The sequence below is a fragment of the Euleptes europaea genome, chromosome 2 (assembly GCF_029931775.1).
Source record: "Euleptes europaea isolate rEulEur1 chromosome 2, rEulEur1.hap1, whole genome shotgun sequence".
Classification (NCBI taxonomy): Eukaryota; Metazoa; Chordata; class Lepidosauria; order Squamata; family Sphaerodactylidae; genus Euleptes; species Euleptes europaea.
Window position 1 is genome coordinate 109,924,676 of NC_079313.1, and position 25,583 is coordinate 109,950,258.

General features: G+C 41.1%; 1 protein-coding gene across 1 annotated transcript in view; it reads right to left on the minus strand.

Annotated features, from left to right (window-relative positions):
• PTPRT (protein tyrosine phosphatase receptor type T) overlaps positions 1-25,583 on the minus strand; it is a 764,724-nt gene that overhangs the window by 128,681 nt on the left and 610,460 nt on the right. Inside the window, exons 14-15 of the mRNA XM_056844110.1 lie at positions 24,251-24,307; positions 7,718-7,853 (exon numbers count right to left, since the gene is read on the minus strand). Coding sequence (XP_056700088.1) covers positions 7,718-7,853; positions 24,251-24,307 — 193 coding nt within the window. The remainder of the gene's footprint in view (positions 1-7,717; positions 7,854-24,250; positions 24,308-25,583) is intronic.

Sequence of the window (25,583 nt, forward strand, 5' to 3'; positions counted from 1 at the left end):
GGGGACCACCAAGGAATACCAGGGTTGCTGTGCACAGGAAGGCACTGGCAAACCACCTCTGTTAGTCTCTTGCCATGAAAACCCCCAAAAAAGGGGTCGCCATAAGTCGGCTGTGACTTGACGGCACTTTATACATACATAGGTATTGCTCAGGGGTCCCCAACGTGGTGCTTAGGGATCCCATGGTGCCCACCAGAATCTTTTCTGACACCTGGCAAGTGTTTTTAGTTAGTGGGTGGGGTGAGGTGCGGCTTCTAAATGACTACTCAAGATTTGATTGGCTGTGCAGATTTTTAAAAATGATGCACAGCACAAGGATCTACCCTGTGTTACTGAAGCTAAGCTGTGGCAATCATTTTGTGTCTGGCTCTGCCTCCTGTGACAGCCATTTTGTGGTGGTCATTTAGTTGCTGTGCCCACCATACCATGTCAGAATTCCAAATGTACCTGCAGACTCAAAAAGGTTGGGGACCCCTGCTTTGCCAAGGCAGAAAGGCCTTTGTTTCAGGTTTACCGTTTTACTTTGTTCCATCTAGACAGAAAATGGAACAAAAAAGCCCTACTCAAATCAAATGCACAGATGAATCTCCCCCCTCTGTAAGGGGCTGACCCACTCATTAGCACATATTGACCTGTTCCCACAATTAAAATGAATGCATGTCATTAGAATATCCATGGGGTTCTAAACTGGATATCTTTCACACAGTAATTACCATCTTTTCAGATGTTACAATATTTGTAATTCCCTTTTTTGCTGTGTAAACAAAATTCAATAAAAAGCAAAGTGGCTGCTTCGTAATCTGAGAGGACAAGCAGAATTCATGACAAAGGTAGGAGCCACACATCACTGGATAACATGCTGTTGTAATCATTCACCTCCTGAATTTTCCTATCCAGACAATATGTAGACCTGGTAAAAATGTCACAGAGAATGAGAAGGAAAGGAAGACTGAGGTGGATTGTTTTCTCTGTTTACCTTCCTTCATCAGTCTCATTCAGTCTCCTTCATCAGTCTCATCAGTCTCATTCTTCTCTCCCTCTCTCCTAAACATTTAACCCTCTGAGGTAGGTCAAGCTGAAAGAGACTGGCTGGTCAAGGGTCGCCCAGGTCGTTTATGCATGGGTACTTTCACTTACGTTTGCCCTTGGTCTGTTTCGGTTGTTCCCTGGAATTATGCATGAGTTTTCCATCCATTAGAGATGACCTTGCTGCCGTCCCCTCGCAAATCCAAGGATTTGCTCTTGGATTTGTTCCTCTGTTAACCTGATTCTTCCCTCTCTTCTGAGCTCAGCCCGGGTGAAATCCCCATGCATAAGGCAAAGCGCGGGACACCCAAGCTTTGTTTCTCTCACAGCCAATTACAAAGCAGCGTGTAAAGAGGCGGGGATTCAAATGCCTCCTACTTCCTGCTTCCTCAGAGCTCTTTCTGAGCAGAAGAAAGGCTTTTTTTAAACCGAGGTTTGGATTTCTCCCCCCCCCTTTCAGATTACTCCGTTTTTTGTTTTTTTGTTCTTAAAATGCTTTTTTATGCAGCAATTGGGTTGGGGGGGACTTTTCTCTCACAGTAAGCTCTACAAAGTAAGCCAATTACAAAGCAGCATTTAAAGGGCTGTGGACTTGATTTGAGCTTGGAGACTGCTGGTGCATAGATTCCCAACAGGAAAGTGTGGGTCCAGCAAGCAATGAACCTCAGGTAAAACTCCCATGCATAAACAACCCCAGCGAACGTCATGACCGGGCTGGAATTTGAACTTAAGTCTCCCCAGCCCTAGTCCAAAACTCTAACAATGACAGCTCTCCTAGGCCTATGAGTTTGTCCAGGGAACAGTAGTGACATTAGACTAGAGCCAGGGAGGCTGCAGCAACAGCCATGAAGCCCACACAATGGCTTCAGGGGCCAAAGGATATGACTTTGCGAGTTTGTAAATACAATTTGGCCCTGAAGCTATCATTAAAAAAAAAAAAACTCCTATGAAAAGTGGGCAAATTCTGGCATCTCCCTTTATTTATTCAATGTTAGGCTTCTGTGCAGCTATTCAATTGAAAAATATAGACTAATTTCCTAATTCTACAGGGCTTGAATGTTGTCAAACACATCTAAGGTGCTAATATTCAACAAGGAACCTCTTGCATTTCCTAAGGTAATTATAAGCTTCCAAGAAGTGTCTCGATTTAAGTGTGTTTGTCAGTCAGACAGAATTTTTTGACTGTTCACCCATCCCTAATTTCAGTCATGTTTACTTGTCTTGGCAGTGTGTCTTTTCGCCCTTAAACATTTTGCCTGTATACAGGCCCACACTGCCATCATTCCCTCATTTGGTTAGCAAAATGCTACATTCAGGAAAATTAAATTAATTGGGTCTATTACTGATCAGCTATAATGCCCTGGGCCACAAGCAGATGTCACTCTGATGTCTGAAGGTAGTGCCTCAAGTTTGTCTAATTAAATTACTACTTTTCTGCCTCATTGCCTTGAAAGACAAGAGAATCTTGTACTCGCTGCTCTATGGATTGAGGGATTATTCTTTTTATGCAAGCCAGAATTCAAAGTGGTTAAGCTGTGCGTGTGTGCCTGTTTTTGTATAATACAAAGACAAATCTCTGTCTTACAATTATTTATTCAGGGTTGCAGTTTTCTCTCTCTAAAGAACTTAATCCATTTAATGTGCACGTTATTGCAGTCCTTCAATATCCTAGGCTGGCTTTTCATCTCGATATGGTTCTAAATTTGCATCCGTTTCCAAGCGAGATAGCCCTGGAAAACATTCGTCTCAATAGGACTTCAGTACCCAACTGCCCTTACCTGGATGGCCCAGGCTAGCCCGATCCCATCCGATCGTGGAAGCTAAGCAAGGTTGATCCTGGTTAGTACTTGGATGGGAGACCACCAACGAAGCCTAGGGTTGCTATACAGAGGCAGGCAATGGCAAAAAAGGGAAGGCTGAAGGGAAAATGGAACCAGAAGCCTGGGTGCTTGCCAGTCCTTCTGTTCCTCCACTGGCTGCAGCAGCCATGCAAAAACCATTCATTTGAATGAGGGCAGCCAATAACAAGCCCTGCTTTACAATGGACCCACCCACTTTCCCAAAAGCCCTGGGGCACGAGGAGAAGTAGCAGTGGGCATCATGGCACCCCTAACCACCACGTTGGGGAAGCCCTGATGGAGAACGTTGGGATTTGATGTCAGAATTTTGCTCAGTTGTTGATTCACCCAGTTTTAACCTGGCTTGATAATTTAAGATTTCCAGGCCTCTTCCAAACTTACAAAAATTATAACTTTTCAAAGGCTTTGTCTAGCAGAGTACCCTAATTTACAAAAAATAATCACACTGCAGTTAAAATATTGCAACCAGTTGTCTAATCTAACTACCTAGGCATATCACAGCTAGTAAGATAGTGTTTCGTCAGGAGTATGTTGATACTAGGGATGTTACAGTGTAATTTGGCAAATTCAACTTCCATTGCAGACAATTATTTTGACACATTGGTCCCTTTCAGACTGCCCTTATAATCCAGTTGAGCAGTGGGTTGCTAACTAATTTTTTTGTGTCAATTCAGACACAAAGTTTGGCTCCCGGCTGCGAACAGATTTTTCTTTTTACCTTTTCAGACAAAGCTGCTTACATCCTGTCGGCATCGTGGGGCTCTGCCACTTTTAATGAAAACTGTTTTCTCCCTTTTCAGTTCTTCCTTGCACTTCTGAATCACTTCAGTGTGTCATTTCAGCTGTCTGGCGCACTTCCAAAAGGATCACTGTTTTTTCTCGGCCTTCCTCTGCACACCATTCTTTTCCAGCTTAAAAAAAAAAGATCTAAGATTTGCGCTATACCGTCATAGCTCTATAGTGCTATAGCAACACCATTGACATTCCTGTCGCTGTAGCCAGAAAAGAGCGTGGCGCCAAAAAAGGCAGGAGAACAACAGCGGTGCTATTTGAACTGGCCAGTGCACTTTAGAGACAGCTCATAGATGGATTGAAATGAGCTGTATGAACACCCATCCCTGAATCGCTTTACTCGGAAATGGGCCAACAATGGGTGACATCCAATTTAGAATGGTAATCTGAAAGGGGCCTACATTTCAGGTTCTGTTGATTTTCTTCTTCATCGGGGGAAACATCAGTGTCTGCATGTGCAACCTTTGGTTCAAGCTAGCCAGATGTTTCATATAGGCTTGTACTTCCCGTTGAAAGCAAGGGATAGCATCCACATTAAAGTTTATTCCACTGAAAGCAATGGAAGCTCTCGCATCTGTATTCATATTCCAGTGGGCATCCTATTTATACCTGCAGATCCTAAAACAAGGCTGATGCTAAGGTGAGTTTCTGTGGATATCTGAGACCATGGCATGGAAAATCAGAGAATAAAACAGAAGTTTTGCACAACCCTAGCCAAGACCAAAAAAAAAATACTTTCGGATATGTAACTGAACTTATGATGCTTAGTCCTGTCAATGAAGATGATGAGTTTAAGTAAGTCATCTTTAAAGACTACGATCCTGTACAAATCACTATATGAAATCAGGGCTTCTCTGTTGTCCCAACTCCAGTGTGAAGTTATAATACTTTAGGACTATAATGAAGGGTATCATAAACGCAGACACATTGGCTTGAATCCTAATTTTGTTTTCCACTAGTGGAAGTAGAAGCAGTTCTCACTGATTTACCCCGAAGACCCGTATTTTGCCTCCTACATTGCTCCTCGGGGAGGGAGGTTCACCAACCACTGGAGAAAGGATCTCATAAAGTAGCAGGTTGCAGTATTAAGGGTGAGGTAACAAAGTTCCCATCAGTCAAAACAGTTGTGCCTACACAGAATAGGATTTAAACCACTGCCTCCAAAGGCTTAGAACCAAAATCTAGTAAATTGTAGCAATTAAATAATCAGTGTGAGCATTTGTGGTCCTATCAAGCACAGTTAATGATGTTTTTCTTGTAATATCCTTATTCTTTGAAATTTTACTCTGGACACTTTGCATTCTAAACTAAAGAGAGAAGACTATGGAGGGACTTGTCTTCATATATCTGGAGCAGAAGTTAAGCAGAAGAGGGAGCAGGCTTGTTCTCTCTTACTTCAGAGGAGAGGAGTCAAACAAATAGGTGGAATTTATAAATAAGTAAACTTTGGCTAAGAGTTGTTCTGCATTGGAAGGATTGCCTTGGGATGACCAGGGCTTTCCTTCACTGGAAGTCTTGAAGCAGAAGCTGGCTGGCCACCTGTCAGGGATGCTGTAGTTGCATAGTCCTACCCTGAACAGGAGATTGGACTAGATTACCTTCCAGATCCCTTTCAACTCCATGACTCTATTTACACAATTTAAATAATTGTCTGTGAAGAATGTTCAAGCCATCTTTTCCCCTGTCCCATCACCACAAAAACATGAAATCACAATAGGACAGTGATCAGTAAGCACATGGAAACACTACCAGCTTGGCAAACACAATAAGGTGGGATGCTATTCCACATACAGTGATTCCTTTACACATGACTCATATTTCTATACCAGCTATTGCTTTCATGGTGTTTTGTTAGCATTAATAGGGAGTGGAACAAAGAGCAACAGGTTTAAAGCCCCAAAATTTAGTTTAGCACTGCAAAAAATCCTATCATGATACATGGGATTATTTTAGTTCCCTTTAGATTAGAAAATGTACTGAAAAGGTTAAGAGTATTAGATATTTAGGGCATTCTGGACTGAATTTTAAACACAGCTATATGAGGCATACATAAGTAACATACTTAGGTACACAAGCTGCCTCAGACTGGTTCCCTGTAGAGGCAGGATAGAAATCTTCTAAATAAATAAATTTAGAGATTGTGAGATCCTAAGTATCCCCTATGAAATGGCAAATGGGGGCATCAGATTTTCTTTTACGAGTACGTGTACGCGGACGGAGTGGTTGCCTTTGTAAATCTGTTTGCACAACTCTTAAAAAGCGAAAGTGGGGGAAGTGTGTTGGATAGAATCTAGGAATGGTTTCCTTTGGGTTTCCTTTGCCCCTGCGGAATGGGTCTCAAGGTAAAAACATCCACATATAAAACACACACATTGCTGCCGTGATCAAGCAGTGAAACGACTACACTTAAAATACTCCATTTAGTCACAACCAAAGACAGAAAACGACTTGCGTGTGCAAACTCACAGAACCATTGTGGTGCTGGGGATGTGGTGGACTATGGGCTTCCTTTGAAATTGCCCTTTGGCAAACAAACATACAGTCAAAAAGTGACTTAAGCATAAAACGAGGACAAAAAATGTCTCCTTAGCGTTAGACAAGGCCGGCTTCACCGAATCACTACTTCACAATGTATGACAGGCATGGGTCATAGAATGAGAGAAAGAAGACTCAGCTGTCATGCCATGCTGGTTCAGAGTGTGAGTGTCAGTGGTTCACATAGAAAGCATATACAGATGCAAAAAAAAAGATGGACTGCTTCAAAATTTTGTTTCCAACACATGCCAGCAACAACTCCAGAAAGTGGTGGTCAGATATGAATCGAAACAAATCCTCAGACAACCCTTCTTTCCTGGGCAAGTTTTTAAGAACGGTCCATCGGAACTGATGGTCCAGAGGAAATGGCTGTCAGTGAGCATGCACGGTCAAGCCACACTTAGAAGGTTATTGATAATCACCTTGGGTCTACTGCACCGCTCCTTCAAAAAAGAATAAAAAGGCAGGTTTTTTTGAAAAATCCCACACATTTCACAGATGCCATATAAAAATCAGATGGGAAACACCATACATATATCTACAAATCAATTTGTTGTTCTCCAAAACACACACACACACATGCACATACACATACACACACACACAACAGAACATAAAGTTTGCACAAGGTATCATCACACCTTAACATTGCGCAGTAGATACAGCAGACACACTATTTTTAATAGCATTGTTTGTGCACATATAAACTACTGTTCATCAGAGGGAGAGGAAGTGCTCGATTATTAGCCTCCTTAAATACCTCCATGAGGTACTCTTTTCTTTTTTTATAGCTAGGTGAAATGACTTGCTCAGGTAGGACAAAATAGCCATCTACACTACAAACTTATATTGTTTTTTATATATATCATATCCCATTAACTGCCATTGCTTCCACCAAAGAATCATGGGAATTATTGTTTATGTGAGGTGCTGAGAATTTTCAGGAGGAATTCTCCAGTACAAGTTCACAAAACTACAGTTGTCTGGATGTTCTGGGAAGAGGGAATGAATAACCAAATATAAGTTTGCAGTGTGGATCTCTCCAGTGGCAGAATAGTGGGGTCTAGAACCCAAGACCTCTGAACTGTTTGTTTATACATCCGTACATCCTTCTGTATTAATAAAATAATGACTAGTATGTTGTACTCCTTCACAACCTCACCAAGCCAGAAGGAAGAGATCTGACACAAATGGGAAAGATTATATTCGCTCCTCTCCCTGACCCAAGTGCTTGTGATAGTCAGACATAACCTACAGTCATGTAGGGTAGAACCATGGACAAGAAATCTCCCATGCAGTTCAGTGATATATGTGAAAAAGGCCTTTAGGGTATTTGACAAATATCTTAAACTCTATGGGGAGAAACTCACACTACTTCAGCCTCCACTCCCCCACGTGAGCATGACTATGTTATCTCCACTGAAGGACTACATTTTTTAAGCAAAAGGCAAGCATAATAATCAGCATCCCCGAAGTGAAGCACATTAGCTATTTTAGAGACTTACCTCCTCTTGATGGTAAGCATTGCTCCCAAGAGAATAATTACAAACATAAGGAGGCCAGCAATAACTCCTGCCATTTTCACAGTGTTGTCAACCTGCTTTTCTGGTTCCACGGCATTGGAATTCTGCGTCGAAGCTCCTTAAGAGGTTGCAGGATGGAAGGAAATAAAAACAACAGCAAAAAAGTACCTTGTTGAAATATACCAGGTTTCTTTTGTACTGAAAAATACAACAGATTCACAGCCAAATTTCAAACCACCAGTTCTGCAGTAGGCCAGGGTATAAATCTCTCGAGTATGAGAGAGACATTTTAAACCACATTTTAAACCAAATAGCATTACATTTATATTCTGCTGACACAAGAGACTAATCAACAAACATCCTGGTTATGTTACATACTTTAGAAAACATCTAAGATTTATCAGCAGAAATTTTATATCCAAGATACAAAACAAAATGTCCTGTCCTGGCCATACTCTTAACTGCCCTCTCCCCAAATCTCTACTCCAATTATCTCCAAAAGATAATTGTCAGTTTGTCATTGCTACTTTCTAGACTTTCAAACTTTGTTACAATTTTTGTTACGTCATTTATGGAACTTTTCTTATTACTGAAATTATAGAAATTAGAACTGTAAAACATATCATTAATAGTTCTACATCCTCCCCGTCTCAGCCAGCAAATTTTAACTACCAAGAACCAGTGACTGAAGAAGGATGGGGGGAGATTATGTATCAGAGACTTAACAACTGACCTGACTCTACCCAGCTTCCCATCTAACCAATAGAACTCCATATTCAGAGATTGTTACCATTTAGTCCACTACAAAAACTGACATCGGCCATTTGGAGAGCATATGAGTTTGATAAATTTGATGAAACTGTTGTGGAGCATTTAAGTAATGCTTTCTGATGTTCTCTGTGATTCCCATAATATATGTGGCTGCCAGAAGAATTTGGCAAAACTGAAATCCCAAGTTTTACATAGACAAAATAAAACAAAAACTAGCAGCAAAGACACAAAGACACGAAATACAGAGGATCTGCCCAGAACCACCAGATTATTTTGAAGAGTACTGAACTATTAATTTATTGTAAGTCACTTTGAGCATCTATGCAAAGAAACTGGGTAAATAAATGGAGAGTCTGGATCTGCAAAGTAGCTATACTAGGTCAGACAATCAATGGAAGGTGCTCTTCAAGTCGAGCCGCTTCTCTATGGAAAACTCAGTTTCCCATGAATGCTTGCAGTGGGCTTGTGCAAATCTATTGCTACCCATAGCTTTGTGTGGGCACACTGCAAGCATTCATGGGAAACTGAGTTTTCCCAAGACTCTTGGGTACGGATGTGGCCATTACAGACAGTGAAAAGTCAGTACTTTAAAAATTATTCGGGAGGGGGGACATTTTTTGTGGTAGAGTTCCCAAATTTTCAGGGTTGCTTCAAGGGACTCTCCTTGCATGAACCCCAAAGTTTGGTAAAGTTTAGGTCAGGAGGTCCAATTGTATGGGGTCCCAAAGGGGTCGACACCCTCCTCCATAGAGAAGCATTGTAAAGTTGGCAATACTTCTCTATGGAGGAGGGGGGCAACCCCTTTGGGACCCCATAAAATTTAACCCCCTGACCCAATCTTCACCAAACGTCAGGGTTCATGCAAGGAGAGTCCCTTGAAGCTACCCTGTAAATTTGGAAACTCTACCTCAAAAAATGCCCCCACAGGAGCTTTAAAAAATCCCAGTAGACTATAATGGGTCCAATTTTTTCTGATAAACCCAGAAATAAATCCAAATACCCTTTTACTGGTATGGATATTCGGCTTATTTCAGGTATACCAAAAAAACCCAGGCCCAATAAACCCGAACCTGAAATTTACTGATTTTTATTTTTGTACAACCCTACAATGGACTCAATAAAGGAAGCCGCAGCCTTCAGAACTTCCACAGACCCACCCGGCTTAGCTGAATACCTATGGCTGTGTGACATGGTTGACTTGACATTCAAAAATTCTCTCATAAATCAGCCTTCATTTTATTTCAAGTTCCATTCAAGTTACATGCAGAGTTCAAATTATTCTTTTTTATTTATTTATAGAAGTGCTCTTTTCATAACAGCTGATTTAAAGTAGAAAAGAAGCAAGAGAAAGGAAGGACTTTAAAATACTATGATGACCAGGAAGAACAGAAGGAACACAGATTTAAATGTCAGAATAATATTGATGGCTGAATATAAGTATGTTAATAAACAAGCAGCCTTAGTAGAAGAAAGAAGAGAATGAATATCACAATTACCAATAAAAACAATTCCACACAGAGAAGGGGGCTGAATGGAAAAGTCTATAAAAATGCAAGCGGGGGGGCAGCATGAATATAAGCCCCTTTTATCAACAAATAAAAATCCTGAAGCCAAAGAAAGTAAAGGGCACCAAAAGGACGAATACAAATAAGAGAACTGACAAAAAAGAGACAGCATGGTATGAAGATTATAAAAGAATAGGAGTAGAAAACTGTTTGCTTAGCAGAGGGCACAACTTTCAAATATGAGTAGAACATAAATGTTGAAAAAAACGGAAATAAATTATGATCTAGCCCCAACTGCTGTAATGCAAGAGAGGAATAATGGAGGGAAGAAGACCACCAAGGTTGGGAAGAGGAAATGTGACAAGCACCATAAACAGCAAAATTGTGAAGCAGACAAGCTTGTGCAGTGTCCAGAGAGGAAACCGCACAGTCACCAGAAGACGAAGAGATATTGCAGATAAGAATGTGAATAAGTAAAAGCATCAGGAGCAACTGAATAAGCATCACACCAAGAAGAAATATGAGGAACAGGAAAGGAATACAAGAATACAAAAGACATGGAAGTAAGAAAACAGCCTCACAACAGGGTGGTTGTGAGGGTAAAATGGGGAAGGGACAACATCCTGAGCTCCTTGGAGGAAGAACAAATATATACAAGTTGCCAGATCAGCAGTCCCAGGTTTTTACGGTGAATACAGTGCTCTATTAAGGTCTGTGAGGAAGCACAGTCTTAGTTCCTCTTCCCGTTAATTCTGGGAACTGGAATGACTGAGCAGTGTCCTGGCATAGAAGTAATGTCAGAATCAGTCCCACATTCTAATAGCTGATAATGGCCTTTTATGCAGGGACGTTTCCCCATGGTCAGCCCCGCGACTGCTTCAGGGCTTCCTTTTGATTATACATGCCTTTTTCGCTCGTCTCGCTCTCCCCACACATTTTGCCCATGTTTTCCAGATGCTATTTTAGCCAGAATTTGGAAAGCAGGGGGAAAATGTGCGGGGAGAGCAAGACAACTTCTGACATGTGGATAGTCAAAAGGAATCCTCAAAGCAGTCGGCGGGAAAAGAACACTACGGGTCAGACAAAAACAAAGAAAATTGAACTGTTCTACCTTATTTATTGTGTGTATTCAAGAAGGTCTTCTCTGAAGTTAGCACACATTAGTAAGATGTATTATGTTTTTTTCAGCTCTCAAAGCACAATGTTTTATAGAAAAGTGTTATTTCTTCCTCAGGTACAGTGAAAATAGTGTGCACAAGCACATTTCAGAAGAAAGAAGAGATGGGGTTAAATATGGACACTGGGTCCAGTTGTTTGTACCACCAGAGAGAAGAATGTAACATGGAAGACGTTTCTGTGGGCCAGTAGTTATGGCTTTATAGACTTTGGCAAACCATGGCCCTAGCCTACATTGTTCTATAACTCCAAAGCATGTGCAGGAGTCTGCAGCACAGTATCATGTTGTGAACTGACCAACAGAATGTATCACAGATTCTCATGTACACTGATTTTCTTTCTCTTTTCTTTCTCGTTTTAATTTATACAGTTTCCAGTTTATTCTGCTTTTTAACACCCTCACATGTAGTGTAGGACACATTTAGGTTTGTTCACCAGGAAAAAATATGCACCAAACTATGTATAGATGATATCGCAAACTGGATGACAGTTAAAATTACACCTACAGCCTTGGGTCTGTGCTGGAGATGCAATAAACACTTACAGCCCATTCCTGAGCTGAGGCATACGGGGCCGGCGGGGAAGAGGCATGGCTTTTTTTTGTTTAACTGGGGCCTTTCGCCCCATAGGGAATAGCGAGGCTGCGCCTGCTAAAAAGCAGGTGCAGCACTGCCATTCCCGGAGTCGGCAGAAGTGGCCAAATGGGGATAGGGAGCCGCCTAACTGGTGGCTCCTCCCCCGGCCCACCCCCGGAATGCCCCCCTGTGCCAGCGTGGCCTCTCCACGCCACTGCTGTCACCATGGAGAGGCCGCTCCAGTGGAGGGGGGAGGGGCGGTCCGTAGTGCTCGGCCGCTGCCAGGACTATCCTCGTCACCGGCGTGAATGCATGCAAATGCATTCACGCCAGCGGCGAGGTCATGACGCCTCCTAACAACTTTCGGCCCCATTCTCAGGAATGGGCTGTTAGGATCCTTCCCATATACCACATGACACTGTCCGATTATTCAAAAATACTGGTCAAAAATATCCAGGACTGTGAATGAAATCATACAAATAAATTTACTTTGTGATCCTAAGAAAGCTCTTTTAAAATCATTCCAGAAGGAATCCAAGATAAAACGAGACATATAATTAAGATATTTGTTTACAGCAGCTAGGTTGCTAATAGCATAGGGCTGGAAACAGGAAAAGTTACCTGAGATGGAGACATGGATCTGAAAGTAAGGTTTATGATGCTCATGGGGGAAAAAAAAACTACATATAATAAATTCTGGGAAGGAAATAAAACTTTGCAGGATAAATTCACTGAGGCATGGTGTCCTTTTATTATATACTGTAACAGGTCTAACCTGAATGAGACTGCTAAAGAGGCAATTTTTAATTATATGGATCTGTTAGATATTGAGTAGAGGAAACCACGGGAACAAATATAATATGGAAAAGAAGATCTGGGGAGATATCACAAAGTTTGATTGTCTGGTGTCACAATGGTTCAATGAAGTTAGAACTTGTTCTTATATGTGATGGTAGGTTTATATTCTGCTTGTCTCACTGAACTAAAGGTACTGTTGTTTATGGCCCACATATCTCACTGTTTTCTATTACATGTAGTATATAATAAAAATGAATTTTTCTCGTCTCCTTTTAATGTATTTATACTAAAAGCACATTTTTTAAAAAAGCTTTCAACTGCTGGTACAACTTTTGCCATGATGTGGAATTGAGGCTAAATACTATCTTTTTTCTAAGCCATTGATCTCAACAAATGTTTTAGGATGATAGAACAGGTACCTACAGGCAACAAATACGCTAGGATTTGAACTGAGAGTCATCAAAACTCATCAACCTAACTCATAGAGGTAACATGAAAGTTTTATAAAAACAGATTCCAATTGTGCCAGAAAATTAGGTTTCAAAGCTCTTTAGCACTTTCTGTCTTCCCAACCCATGCTTTTCTTGCAGACTGTGAACTTAACCAATCAGATTCTTGAATATTTAAACTGCAATTGTGATATGAATTTGGTTTGCATGAGCTTTCAGTTTCCCACATGCATTTTCCTTGTCATGAGATGAGGTTCAAATGTGCTGACTAAAATGCTGGACTAGGAGTGTGGAGACACAGGCTCAAACTCCTCATTCCCTACTCTGCCATGGGGCTCACTGGGTGACCTTGGATCAGACATGATCTCTTAGTTTTAACCTACTCCACAAGGTTTCTATCGGAATAAATGAAAAGGGAATGAAGTACGCTGTCCTGAGTTCCTTACAGGAGCAATGGAATAAAAATATGATGATGATGATGATGAAATTTGGAAAAATAAAAGAAACCAGTAATGACCCTCAAAAAACTGTGAGTGTGTGCACGTGTGTGTATCAAAACTCCACTTGATACACACTTGATGGGTGGGGAGACTGGGCTGGAAGGAGCTCAATGACCTCTCCCCCAACCCTTTCAAGGAGGCCCAGATATCCCTCCTTGACACTAGGCCATGGGAGAGGGCATTGGTCTCTGAGGAAGCCAATCTCTTCCATCTCCTGGAACCCAAAAGGAGCATAATCACACTCAACAATGAACCAATTGTTCGGAAAGGATAATTGAGCTCAGGATTCTGCGTCATCTAGCCCAATTATCTCCCCTCTTCAGGCTTCAAGATGAAAGCAACACCAGTTTTCCTTTGGGCCTGCCAAACTCCCACCCCAACCAGATGAAGATTTGGCACTGCCCTCTGTTTCCAGGTCAACTGCCTAGCCCTCAGCTCTCACCATATTGGTAGCTATGTGATAGAGGTACAAGGCTCTTCCCAAGCCCTGTATTTTTCTTCAAGGATAGAACTATCCATTACTCTTTTCTACCATGTCCTGTCCACATTTAGGCTTCTGAGATATCAACATACAAGCAACCCACTTTAAGAGCAGAAGGACAGAATTTTCCTTAGTTGGTTCTTTAGCCTAGGATGTTTGTATCAAGTGTTAAAATACATCTCCTGCTCAATCCAACAGATTTCATTACTAATAAGTATGTTCTATTCCATTGCCTTAAAATGTTGTTTTTCCCTACAGTAATGCCACCACAGATCGGCTAACATGCTCAAAAGCTGCCAAAAATTAGCTGATCCTTGAGATGCTGTGAACATGAAAATAGCCACAACCTAAATGTGGCTTTGAAGACTCAATTACTTCACTAATCTGAAAGCAACAGCAAAATGGTTTTTGTCAACATTTTTTTTCAAGAATAGAAAGCACAGTGGGAGGCAGATCAGATAACATTCCTGGATCAACTAGACCATTTCTAGAACATTTCTATCACTTTTTTGCTGGAAAGTTTCAGTGACTAAGGTTTCAAGTTGCCCTTATAGACTACATTTATTTATTTAAAACATTAATTATCCACCTTTCTACCTTAATAGTGAGACAGCAAGGTAGACTTCCCCTGACTATGGAAGATCCACTGATTTTGCAATTTGTAATAATCTCTTTTCCTTTCTGTAAATGTATTGAAATGTATTAGGACAGCAAGGGAATAGCTTGTTGCTGGGCAGGGTATCTCTGTGTGTCTGTGTGCTAAGGAATTGGGGCAAGAGTCACGGAGGGTTACAGTGAACCATAACTGGGTGAAACTGTTACTATACTGCCGCCTCTCTGTCTGTATTACAATCAGATATGGCCTGAATGTTGATGGCTGTCATATCTTGAATTTGGATAAATATCCCTTCCTCAGTATGATTGGGACTCAGAGATTTTTGCCCATTAGGGCCTCTGGGTCGCAGCTGCTCCAAATAGATAACTGTTTCTTGAAACAATGGTCTTGGGTCTCTCTCCCCCCCCCCCGAACCCCCGTTTACCACAACAATAGGAACTCAAGCCAGCTTAAAACATAAATAATAACAAAATGCAATAAAATACATAAATACATAGAAAAAATCCACTAGTTAAAATTAATAATTTAAGACTGCCAGTAGGCAGAAGAACTAATCAACTAATCAAATGCCATCATGAACAAAACTGTCTTCAGTGGCCTTCTAAAGATCACGAGTGAGAGGGCCAGGTGCTCCTCCCTAGGTGAACAAAGTGATCATTGGGCTATTTGCAGTCAAAACTACCATGCAAATGATTGAAGAGACATTAGGCCATAGTTCATTTTCCTCACTAAATGGAACTACATAAAAAAGTGAATGGACAATCCAACATGTTTACACAGCCACATAATTGTCCCTAATCCTTTCATCAAGTATCTATATGTATTTTAGTGTCTATGAATTTTGCCTAAGCAATATGCAAACAATAAGAATAAAGTTCAAAAGTATCTTTTATCAATATATCTAATTTTTAATGTGGATACCTAAACCTGGAGATTGAGCACATTAACAGACAAGACAATGGGGGTTACCACACTTGTATTCCCAGCGATGTATTAAGAATTTGAAAACGTTATAAAAAATACTATTCACACTTTGTTTGGCCCCTTGACAGATGGGCACAGTATTTCAATCTGAGAGGCCAGGAGTTTAAAAAAAAAAACGTGAAAACTGCATATTCTAGGGGGAAAACTCGTGTTTCAATAGATTTTGGGGGTGGGAGGAAGAATCTCTGCTCTAGGACCCAGGAAACAAACCTAGGAAATCAGGACAAAAATAAAAATGCCAGGACATGTATGCAACTCAGAATACTGAAATATCCCAGGAAAGGAAAACTCAATTGTCCTCCCTTGCAGTGGTTCCCAGTCCAGATTCAAAAACTGCCATCATTAAAGACTTGTCTGTTGTGAGCTACAGATGAGACAATAATCGTACATGCTGTTCTTACTACCTGTTTGTTTATAGCCTAGGGAAAAGGAGATATACAACAGTAAGATTGGCAAAGGAGCCCAGATTTAGTAAACTATCCAAAGCAAATCTTCTTTGCTCATGTAGGATAGAAGACACCAAATTAGCATTTCAGCTTCAGAGTTAAGGGATAATAGTAACATCTAGAACATAAGACCCTGGCTTTTCAGAGGAGATGATAGTATATAATAAAAGGATTCTGAAAATAATAACTGTGTGTATTACACAGCAGAGAAAAAAGAGTGCAACAACAGTAGATATATTTCAACTAAGTCATTTCCATGGATTATCCTCTAAAGAATTCGGTACTTACAGTTAAAATTAACAAAAATGGGAAAATCAAGAAAGTGATATAGTCTGCAGAGGAAAAAGTGTCTTTTCCATTTGAGACCAGACCACAAGTAATGAAAATCCAAATTGTACAGAGACCAGATTGTTTCTATGGCAAACAAGAAGGATTAATAAAGGCTCTGGCATCAACCCTACAACCAAAGGTCAAAAATAAATAAAGACTGGCATATTACGAATGCCAGCGTAATTACACATTTTGTTATACTATTATGATATATTGTTGGACATGCAGAGTTTGTCATCTCTTGTACTGAACTACTGGTAGCAGAAGCTCACTTTTCAAACTGACAATATGCTTTGCTAGAAATAATTTGAGTCCCTCAATTGCACTGCCTGAAAAAAGCCCCACTTATTCATCTTGTCCTCCTCTAGAGGAAGAAGCAATGCCCAATTCAGTACAACTGTTGGCACTGAAAAACCTATCATCCTCCCAGGAGTCAAAAAAGAAGACATTTCATCTCTGTGGTGTTTGGTTTGCATATCAAAAGGTTCAAAGCACTGGAAGGTTTTCCTTTCTCCCTAACCCAAATGGGAAATACTCTTTTGCCGAATCCTGCATAATAGCTTCAATAAGCGCTCTATGGAGATATGAAACTGGAGTTTGAAAAGATATGGTAAATCGAAACACTATCTGATCCTCCCACAATCCTGTGAGATATGGGTTAATTGGACAGAGAGGTTCTTGAAGAATAAAGGCCTCTGTGAAGATAAAGACCAAGAAGATAAAGATCACTACCAAGATTTCAATAAAATATCACTGATAGGGCCAAATTATGGTGGTGGAAGTGGTGTAAACCCAGTTGGAATAACTAAGGAGGTAACAGCAGTTGAAAAGAACAGAACAGCAACATCAAATTAAAAAAAAAAAACAAGAAAAAAACCCTAACTTAAATAGAAGTAAATTTGATGGTTTTAAAATTGTCCAGATTTTGTGAATTACACACACATACAACCCCCCCCCCCACTGAAATCAGTCAGACTTAGCCCACAATTACAAACTTATATCTCACAGAACAGGACACTGCAATTTGCTTAGACCTAACCGGTCTGGGCTTGGGTCATCCTCTAGAGCAGTGTTTCTCAACGAGGGTTCCCCAGAACCCTAGGGTACTGTGAGAAATTGCTAAGGGTTCCACAAGAAATAGTGATGAATCATATGTAAATCATATGCAGAGGGGCCACTGAGACATGGATATTATTTTAAGGGTTCCACAAGGGTAAAAAAAACATTAAGAAACACTGCTCTAGAGGAACACCATGGAAGCCAGCTGAGTTCCATGAAATAAATGAATTTAATTGATCAATGCAGCCCATTAGAATCAGAATATTTCACTGGACCAGACTACCTCAGAGATTGCAAGAAAGTCGCCTGTAAGAGCTGCTTGTTTTCTAGACTTTTCATAGACTTAATGCTTTTTTGGCTGATTCACAGTGCCCAGTAGTCCACACAAAAACATCTGTTTCTGAGCACTACAATTGTGCAAACTACAGTGGCCACCCACATGGCTTTCATGTTGAGGCACTATTTTCTAACAAATAGATATTCTGTATGAGCACCTCCTAGCAATGTTATAACCAAACATCCATGCATTCCTGAAGTTCTCACATGGAGGACCCAAAATTGTGTGTGCTAGCTGACACTCTCCAACATCTGCATCTTTCTCGTATTACTCTTAAAAATCTACTACCACTACGGTGATTTAGGTATTATACTTGAAATAAGAACCATTATGGATTAATAATGGCAATGAATGTATCCGCTAATGGGTTCCCTGAGAACCTACTTAAGGGATGATGCATTAATACTCTTGGGAGTATTATGAACATTTAATGACAATGGTATATTCATGCTAACCTTTTGAAGTAACCCAGAGAGAATGAGCAATTGTGATTCATGTCCTTACAAGAATATATTTTTTTCTCCATAAGGACCATGACAGCACAACTCCTGTCCTGTTGCCAAAATGTGTAGATTGTTAACAAAATGTCAATCTGGTGACTACAGATATATCATTTTCCAAAAGTGTGATATTCCCTCTTGGTGCTCTCATTTCTTTGGAAGCATATGGCAACTATCTAGGTGAAGAAGACTTTTACAGTGCACAGTGGCTCTAGATCACTCCTTTGAGCTGATAATCACTATTTACTATTCATTTGCTCAATTTGGAAAAGTTATTGTCCATGCCCTCTTTGAATATACCCCTATTTTCAAATAACCCATTTTTTTAAATTAAATAGTTTACTGCATTAAGCTACTAAAACAACAGGATCTCAATATATAATATGAACACATGTTAAGGAAGATGCCAGATTCCTGGAGAAAAGTATACAAACCAGATGAACATATAGATTTTTAGAAGATTTTTTTTCCTAAACTGGGTATCATTCGGTGAGATGCACAAACCATTGCTGTTGCTAATGCTTTGTCATGGTGTCTTAGGCTGCAATCCTGAAGGGGGGGCAAACCTCCTTAGGAGCCAGGGTGACCCTGCACGAGCATAAGTGCCCCTTGAACCTGGGATAAGGGGCACTTATGCTGTCCGGAGGGCAAACAAGCTGGCATTGGAGAGCCATGGAGATGTGCCAGTCCCTTCCACCAGTGCAGCCATGCCATCAGGGGATTCCTAGAATGGAAAGTCTGCATTGGCATGGAGGGATGTTCCCGGGGGGTTCCTGGGGGTGAAACTGCCTTTAGGCAGCTTTCTAACCCCTTTCACCCCAGGAATGTCCCCTCTCACAGCAGTATGGCTACGCCACATTTTTTAGTGCCATAGCCCCACTGATTGCAATGGGGGATTTCCCTCTTTTAAAAACTGTTTCAATTTCTTGTCGTTAGCTGGGAAGCCTATGAAAAGGCAGCGCGGCTGTGCCACTTCCAGCCTCCATGGATCTACCCCGCCACCTTCAGGAATGGGCTGTCTGAAACCGATGCTTGAAATCTTTGAGTAGAAATGAATTGAGGAAAATACTAATGGGCCAAACCTAGGAAGAAATACAGCAAAGCCATTGGAAAATAACAGCACATAATGGAATAAAGTTGTCAAGGGCTTTGCATCCAAGTGTGTCAAAAGACAAACTGCAGTAACAGAATTGACAAGAGATTAGGTCTGTTTTAAATGATGCATTATCTGTCTGTGAAACCAGAATATACTTTGGTGTATGTGTGTAGGGGGGGGGGAAGCTACTCTAAATTAAGCTGAAATAACATTCTATTAAACTAAGAGGTCTTCCTAAAAAGCAGCTTTCTCATATAAACAAAGCCATTCATATATAAGGATTTCTTTTTTTGTTTTCACAGCAATTACTGTCATTAATACATAAAGTGTTACTATGTTAAGTAGTATGGTGTCATTAGTATCTTTAGATTCACACTGCCTTTTGAGCTCTTGGCTCAGTTTCAAGATGCATGCCAAGAGGCACGTGAAACTCTGTTGGCAGCTAATTTCTCTGTTCGGCATAAATACTTTCACCGTCACAGTGAATAAAGCTGGCCCATAACATAAACATATATGTGGGAATCCTTCTACATATACCACATCTAGGTGCACATGAAGTGCACTCAGATCAGTTCCTTGCAATGAGAACTGCAGGTAGTGACCTTTCATCCCCTCCATTAGGGAGAAAGTCTGTATTTCCAGTGATGAATTCATTTAGCAGCACCTTCCCTATCCATCTTTGTCACTGCTGTTAAACATGTCTACAAAGATAACATCCTAACCACAATGACTGAAAAATTCTCCCCATGTTTCCCATTAGCTAGGCCTACTTTAGTGTCACATAGCACTGTCACATATTCCACTGCACACGGTTAATATCTGCCAAAGTTAGGGTTGCTGCCTATCAAGAAATTCTAGGTTCTACTACCTTCAAAAAACAGGTATATCTTCCAAATGCTTTAAGCAAGGAGGGGAGCCTATTCTTCCCTGCTTTGATGTCATTAAGAGACAATAAACTCTAACCCTCATCAGAAATAGCAAACTGATTTATTTGGTCCAGCAACCCCAAATGAGGACACAAGAAAATTGTATGGGTTCAACTAGTTTATTTATTTAAATGGCTGATCTACATCATTGCTTATTAAAATATGCTAACCCACGTCTGTCTGGAAAGGGGTATAGCTCCTTACATAGTCACTCATTACCCCCTCCTCACTGGCTGGAGATTTTCCAGCCCTAACCAATTCTGCCTTGTGCCTCCTTTGAAAGATGAGGCCAGGGCAAACAAATCCCCAGCACAAGTACATTAACTGTGCATTCCCGAGTTTCGGCGTATGGGGACGGCGGGGAGAAGGCGCAGGCGAGCCGCCTCCTAAAGCCATTTGCCGTATGCCGGGGGAAAAAAGCCTTTTCACGGCTTTTGTTTTTTAAATGGGGCCTTTCGCCCCATAGAGAACAACGAGGCTATGCCTGATAAAAAGCAGGCGCAGCAACGCTGTTCTCGGCACCAGCATAATGGGGCAAAAGGGGAGAGGAAGCTGCCTACCAGCGGCTCCTCCCTCCACCCCGTCCCAGGAACTCCCTGGGAACGCCCCCACATGCCGGGGCCGACAGAACTGCCCTTGCAGCCAGCATAAGTGCATCTTGTTCCGTGATTAGATGCACTTACACTGGCTGCAAGGTCACGCCGCTTCCTAAGAGGACTCGCTTCCCCCTCAGGAATGCACGGTTAGACAATGCAAAGAGAGGACATGGCAGAAATAGTCAATGGCCCTATGGCAGTGTAAAAGGCAAGGGAAACTTCTCAGTGAAATCTAGCTTTGGCTCTTGGAGACATCACTGACTAAGGAAGCCTAGCTCCATTTCATCGATAATATACTGGGAGCCAAACTACATGTTCAGGTTTTTAAGAAGTTAGGTTTCCAGCATCAGCAGGGAATGGTTATTTATTTTTATTTATTTTTAAATAAAGGAGTGCCTAAGCAGGCTCGGAACGCAGCTTTTAAAAGACACACCCAATGAAGACACAAGGCGTAGTAATCAAGCATATCTGTTCTGCGGTTACCAGCTGCCATAGTGTACAGATACAAAACTCCTCATAATATTAGGGGTAATCAAAAGAGAGGCAATTGGGGAAAAAGAGGTTCAATTTGACAAAAAGAAAAGTCATTGCCAAAAATTTAAGTTTGAATATTGATAGCAAATGTATGCAGATTTCTTAACATCCCTGGTTTCTGCTGGGTTTGGAAATGGAAATCTTAAAGGTAGCTTGTGCATTTTGAAAAAACAATAACTTTAGCCTTCCCACCCCCCGCAATCTCCCAAATGTTTATGAAATTGTGGATCCTCAACAGAGAACACTTGTGCTTCCAAGGACTTTCCTTTTGACTTCTATGTCATGAGGCAACTCTGTACACATCTTCTCACTGTGCGCATGGAAATGTTTGTGGGAAAATCAATAGGGAAGAATACCCATTAATTCCTCAGCATCAACAGAACTAATAACACTGCGAAATAAGATATTTATTTGTGTGTTTGTGCGCGCATGCTGTAAATTGGACTGTGATCCTGCAAATTGCCTGGTATAATATTCCCAAATAGGGCTCTGCATTTTGGGCTTACCAAACTGAAAATAAACTTGGCAGGGTGGGTGGGTGTAATTTTGACCAAATAGCAAAACCAGGAATCTAAGCAAAGCTGGATAGCCGATCCCTGGATACCCGAATAGAGGTATTCAGACTTTTCGGCTTTCGACTATTGGACTTTGCTCAGTTTCCAGGTTCTGTGCCTGTATAGGATTTCCTCCATTTTTCTATCTGTTACTGGTTTTGTTTGGGAGGGGATGTTGTCACACACACACACACCCAGGACTCCATAGTTGGAGCCCTTGTGGGGTAGGAGTTTTGTAATCGGAGCCAACTTGCTCAGACCAAACTGTCTGTTACCTTAGTAATCTGGATAGCAGAAGGGTCATTTAAAAGATGGGGCTCACCCAGTCTCATCCAGAGAGATATACCCTCTAACTAAAAACACCAGCTTCAACAGCCACTTATTGGGCTTCTGAAGAATATTCCCTTACTTCCTTCAGAAAAGCTGCCTCGGTCATGACTTTGGCTGACTCCAACATCACCACCACCACCCCTTATGAAAACCTGCTATCAAATATGAAAGTTGCCCTGGGTAGCGTCTTCATTTCCCCTAACTGTAACCATCTTTTGAAATCAGATCTTTGATGACTATAGTAAAGGACTGTTTACAGGAAGTCATTTGCCACCAAAAGAATTGTTTTCTGTGCTTTATTTTTCTTGCATTTAAGCCATTTCCCTCAGTTTGGCAGCTAATTTGCGTGGACATCATGAAGGGAGTCCCAGACTCAGTGGAGCCAGTGTGCCTCAGCTCTTTTCACCAGATCTTGGCAACACTGACCTTCTGGACATCAACAACCATTGATAGCTTGGCTCTCACAAATGCCTATAGAAGATGGGGGCAACCCCTTTTGGGGGCCATAAAGTTGGCACCCCCAAAACAAACTGACCAAACTTGGGGGTTTGTCTGAGGAGAGTCCCTTGGAGCTATGCTGCAAATTTGGTGACTCTTCCTTGAAACATGCCCCCCACCCCGGAGGCTAAAAAAAAAATCCCATAGACTATAATGGACCCAATATTTACCAGTGTGGGTATTTGGCTTATTTCATGCTCCCCCCACAAAAAAACAAAAAAACCCAGGACCAATAAACCCAAAATTTACTGATAAAAATAAATAAATATTGAACTGTCCTATTCCCAAACATTTCAGCAGCAATTCCCCAAAGATATTCCCTAACCTTACCCCAACTTCACTGATCATTTATTCACCTCTGACCTTCCTCTTCTGACCTGCCTTTTGGAGATGTTAAATAAATGTGTAGAAATAATAGATCTAATAGCTGTCATGTTTTGCTTGTAAAATCAAAACACATCCAAATAACAAAATGGTCACTGTAAGAATACAAAAAAAGAGACCTGCTGTACTGACCAAATGTACCCTTAGGCCTGTACCTTGTTGCCCTCAGTGACCAATCAAATGCCAGTGGGATACCCAGAAGAAACACATGAGGTAAAGTTGCCACTGCCTGGGGGAAAGTGTTGTCTGCCTTTAACAGAGGCATAACAGGATGCTATTTATCTGGTGGTGCTACTTACCTCCATGCTATGAGAAGCTTTACCTGTGCATTTCCACACATCATGCCTCTATTAGAGAAACAGGACATTTCCCCCTGGTTGTTGGCAACCCTAACATGAAGACAGCAACCCCCTCCCACTTTTAACCCACTGTTATTCAGTGATACACTGTCTCGGAACATGGAGATCCCCAGGCAAGTTATATTCATGACATGCCGCTTCTTAACACACAGGTTCAAGCAGAACTGGTTCAGGTTGTTTTGTCATCCTAAGTAAGGTGAACCCATCCCCTCCCAGACCCAGCCAGCAGCAGCTGGCACCCAGGAAGATGACTGATGGCAGTCACCTCCCATGCCACTAATGGCCAGGAGTGTACTGGGCCCCAATGCCGCATTATTGCCCTCATTTCGTTACCCCAAGAAATCCCTTGGTTGGATTGGCTAGAAAACTGACCCTGGGTTGGCCAACATGTTCTCTTGTTGTTAGAACTCAAACAGCAATTGAAACATCCAGGCTGGTGTATCAGTACAATGTTATCTCCAGATTGTTTGGTATCGCATTAAGACTGTAGTAATCTCGTGTTAAGTAATCACTTCAGAACTACTTAAATCTTTTTCAGTGTTCAAACTGGACTTCTTCCATCCTGGTGCAAAAGTGTTCAAAATATCCTTTAAACAAACCCGATCAACATCACACTTGTATCAACATGCAGGCACACTGTGACATAACAACCTCGGTGCTGCCCCAAAGTTTGCATATTCATGACATTCCCTTTCCTGAACTGATAATCACCTGTGCTCATGAGGCTGGGCGGGTTTCGGGTGGTCACCTGTTGCCTACTTATTACTGCTAAGAACAAGGAAAACCGTTCCCAGGCAGCATGCACAAGAGAGAAAAGAAAAAAGGAAAATAAAAATAAAAATGTGCCACTTTATGAATAAAACTGCATTTTCTTTGCACAAAGTTGCACTCAAGAAAAAAAAATTAACCTTTAGAGATAGGGAACCATTTATGAGCCTTCTGCCTTGGTTTCAATTAGGTGCTGGAATTAATGTAACACACTCAAAGATCACAGGAGGTAATTGTTTCTCCTGTAGCAAGACGATACAATTTTCACTAATAAAATGTCAATACTAACATATATTGTTTGGGGAGAAGGGGAGAAAATATGTTCATGCCAAACGAATAGATCAAATTAAAACAAGAACAGAAAATACATGTCATTAGGGAAACTAAAAGAGCAAAAACCGATTTAAAAACCTTTCTGAATTAAAATTCTGCAGCGGAGAACTGGTAAATGGGGGTTTAATGATCAGTTTATTTTAAAAGGGAAGCCTGTTGCACTAATGATGATAACATATTCAGGTTGACAAATAGACATTTTTGCTCACCTCTTAATTTAAATACAACTAGTCTGCTGGTGGATGAAAGAGACAGTAGATGTAAAGCAGATAATAGCAGCAGTGAATAAAAGAATGATGGTTTTGTATTGTGAAAGAAACGCATATAAAGCAATGACCAAAGACTGGGCAAAATGTGTAATATTGACCAGCAAATGTGAATGTACTGAACACTCAGAATGAATTCTGGACACATGATCACCAGGAACAACTAGGGAGATGTAAGATCAACAATGAATCAACAATGAATCAACAATGGCCAGTGCTTCCTCTATATCTTTCAGTTCAGGCTCCGATTTATATGTGTCTCCTTCCCCTTAGACACTGAGCACTCAAGGTGACATACAACACAAACATTGTCTGCCCTCTACCAGAATTTCAGGCTTTGAGAATGATTTGGTAAGACCATTTGAATATCCTTATATCTCAGAAACATTTGTAACGGAGGTTTGTGTCAGATACCCCTAATAGATGTAAGAGCATCGGTTTTGATTATATAATTATTTGGTCACCAAGGAAGAGGTTCAGTTCCTTAGTCAGAGCTGGTGTCACACACTGAAAGGACTTAGCACTTTCAGATCAGGGCCGCCAGCTGTCAAAAGCTTGGCCGTCAATGAGCAGGCATTCCCAAATGATGGAGCGAGGCCAACACCTCGGATTGATGGACGTGGCAGATGCATGGTCAGGTAAGCTGTTATCTATTTCAAAAAGGAGTTCTGTGCATG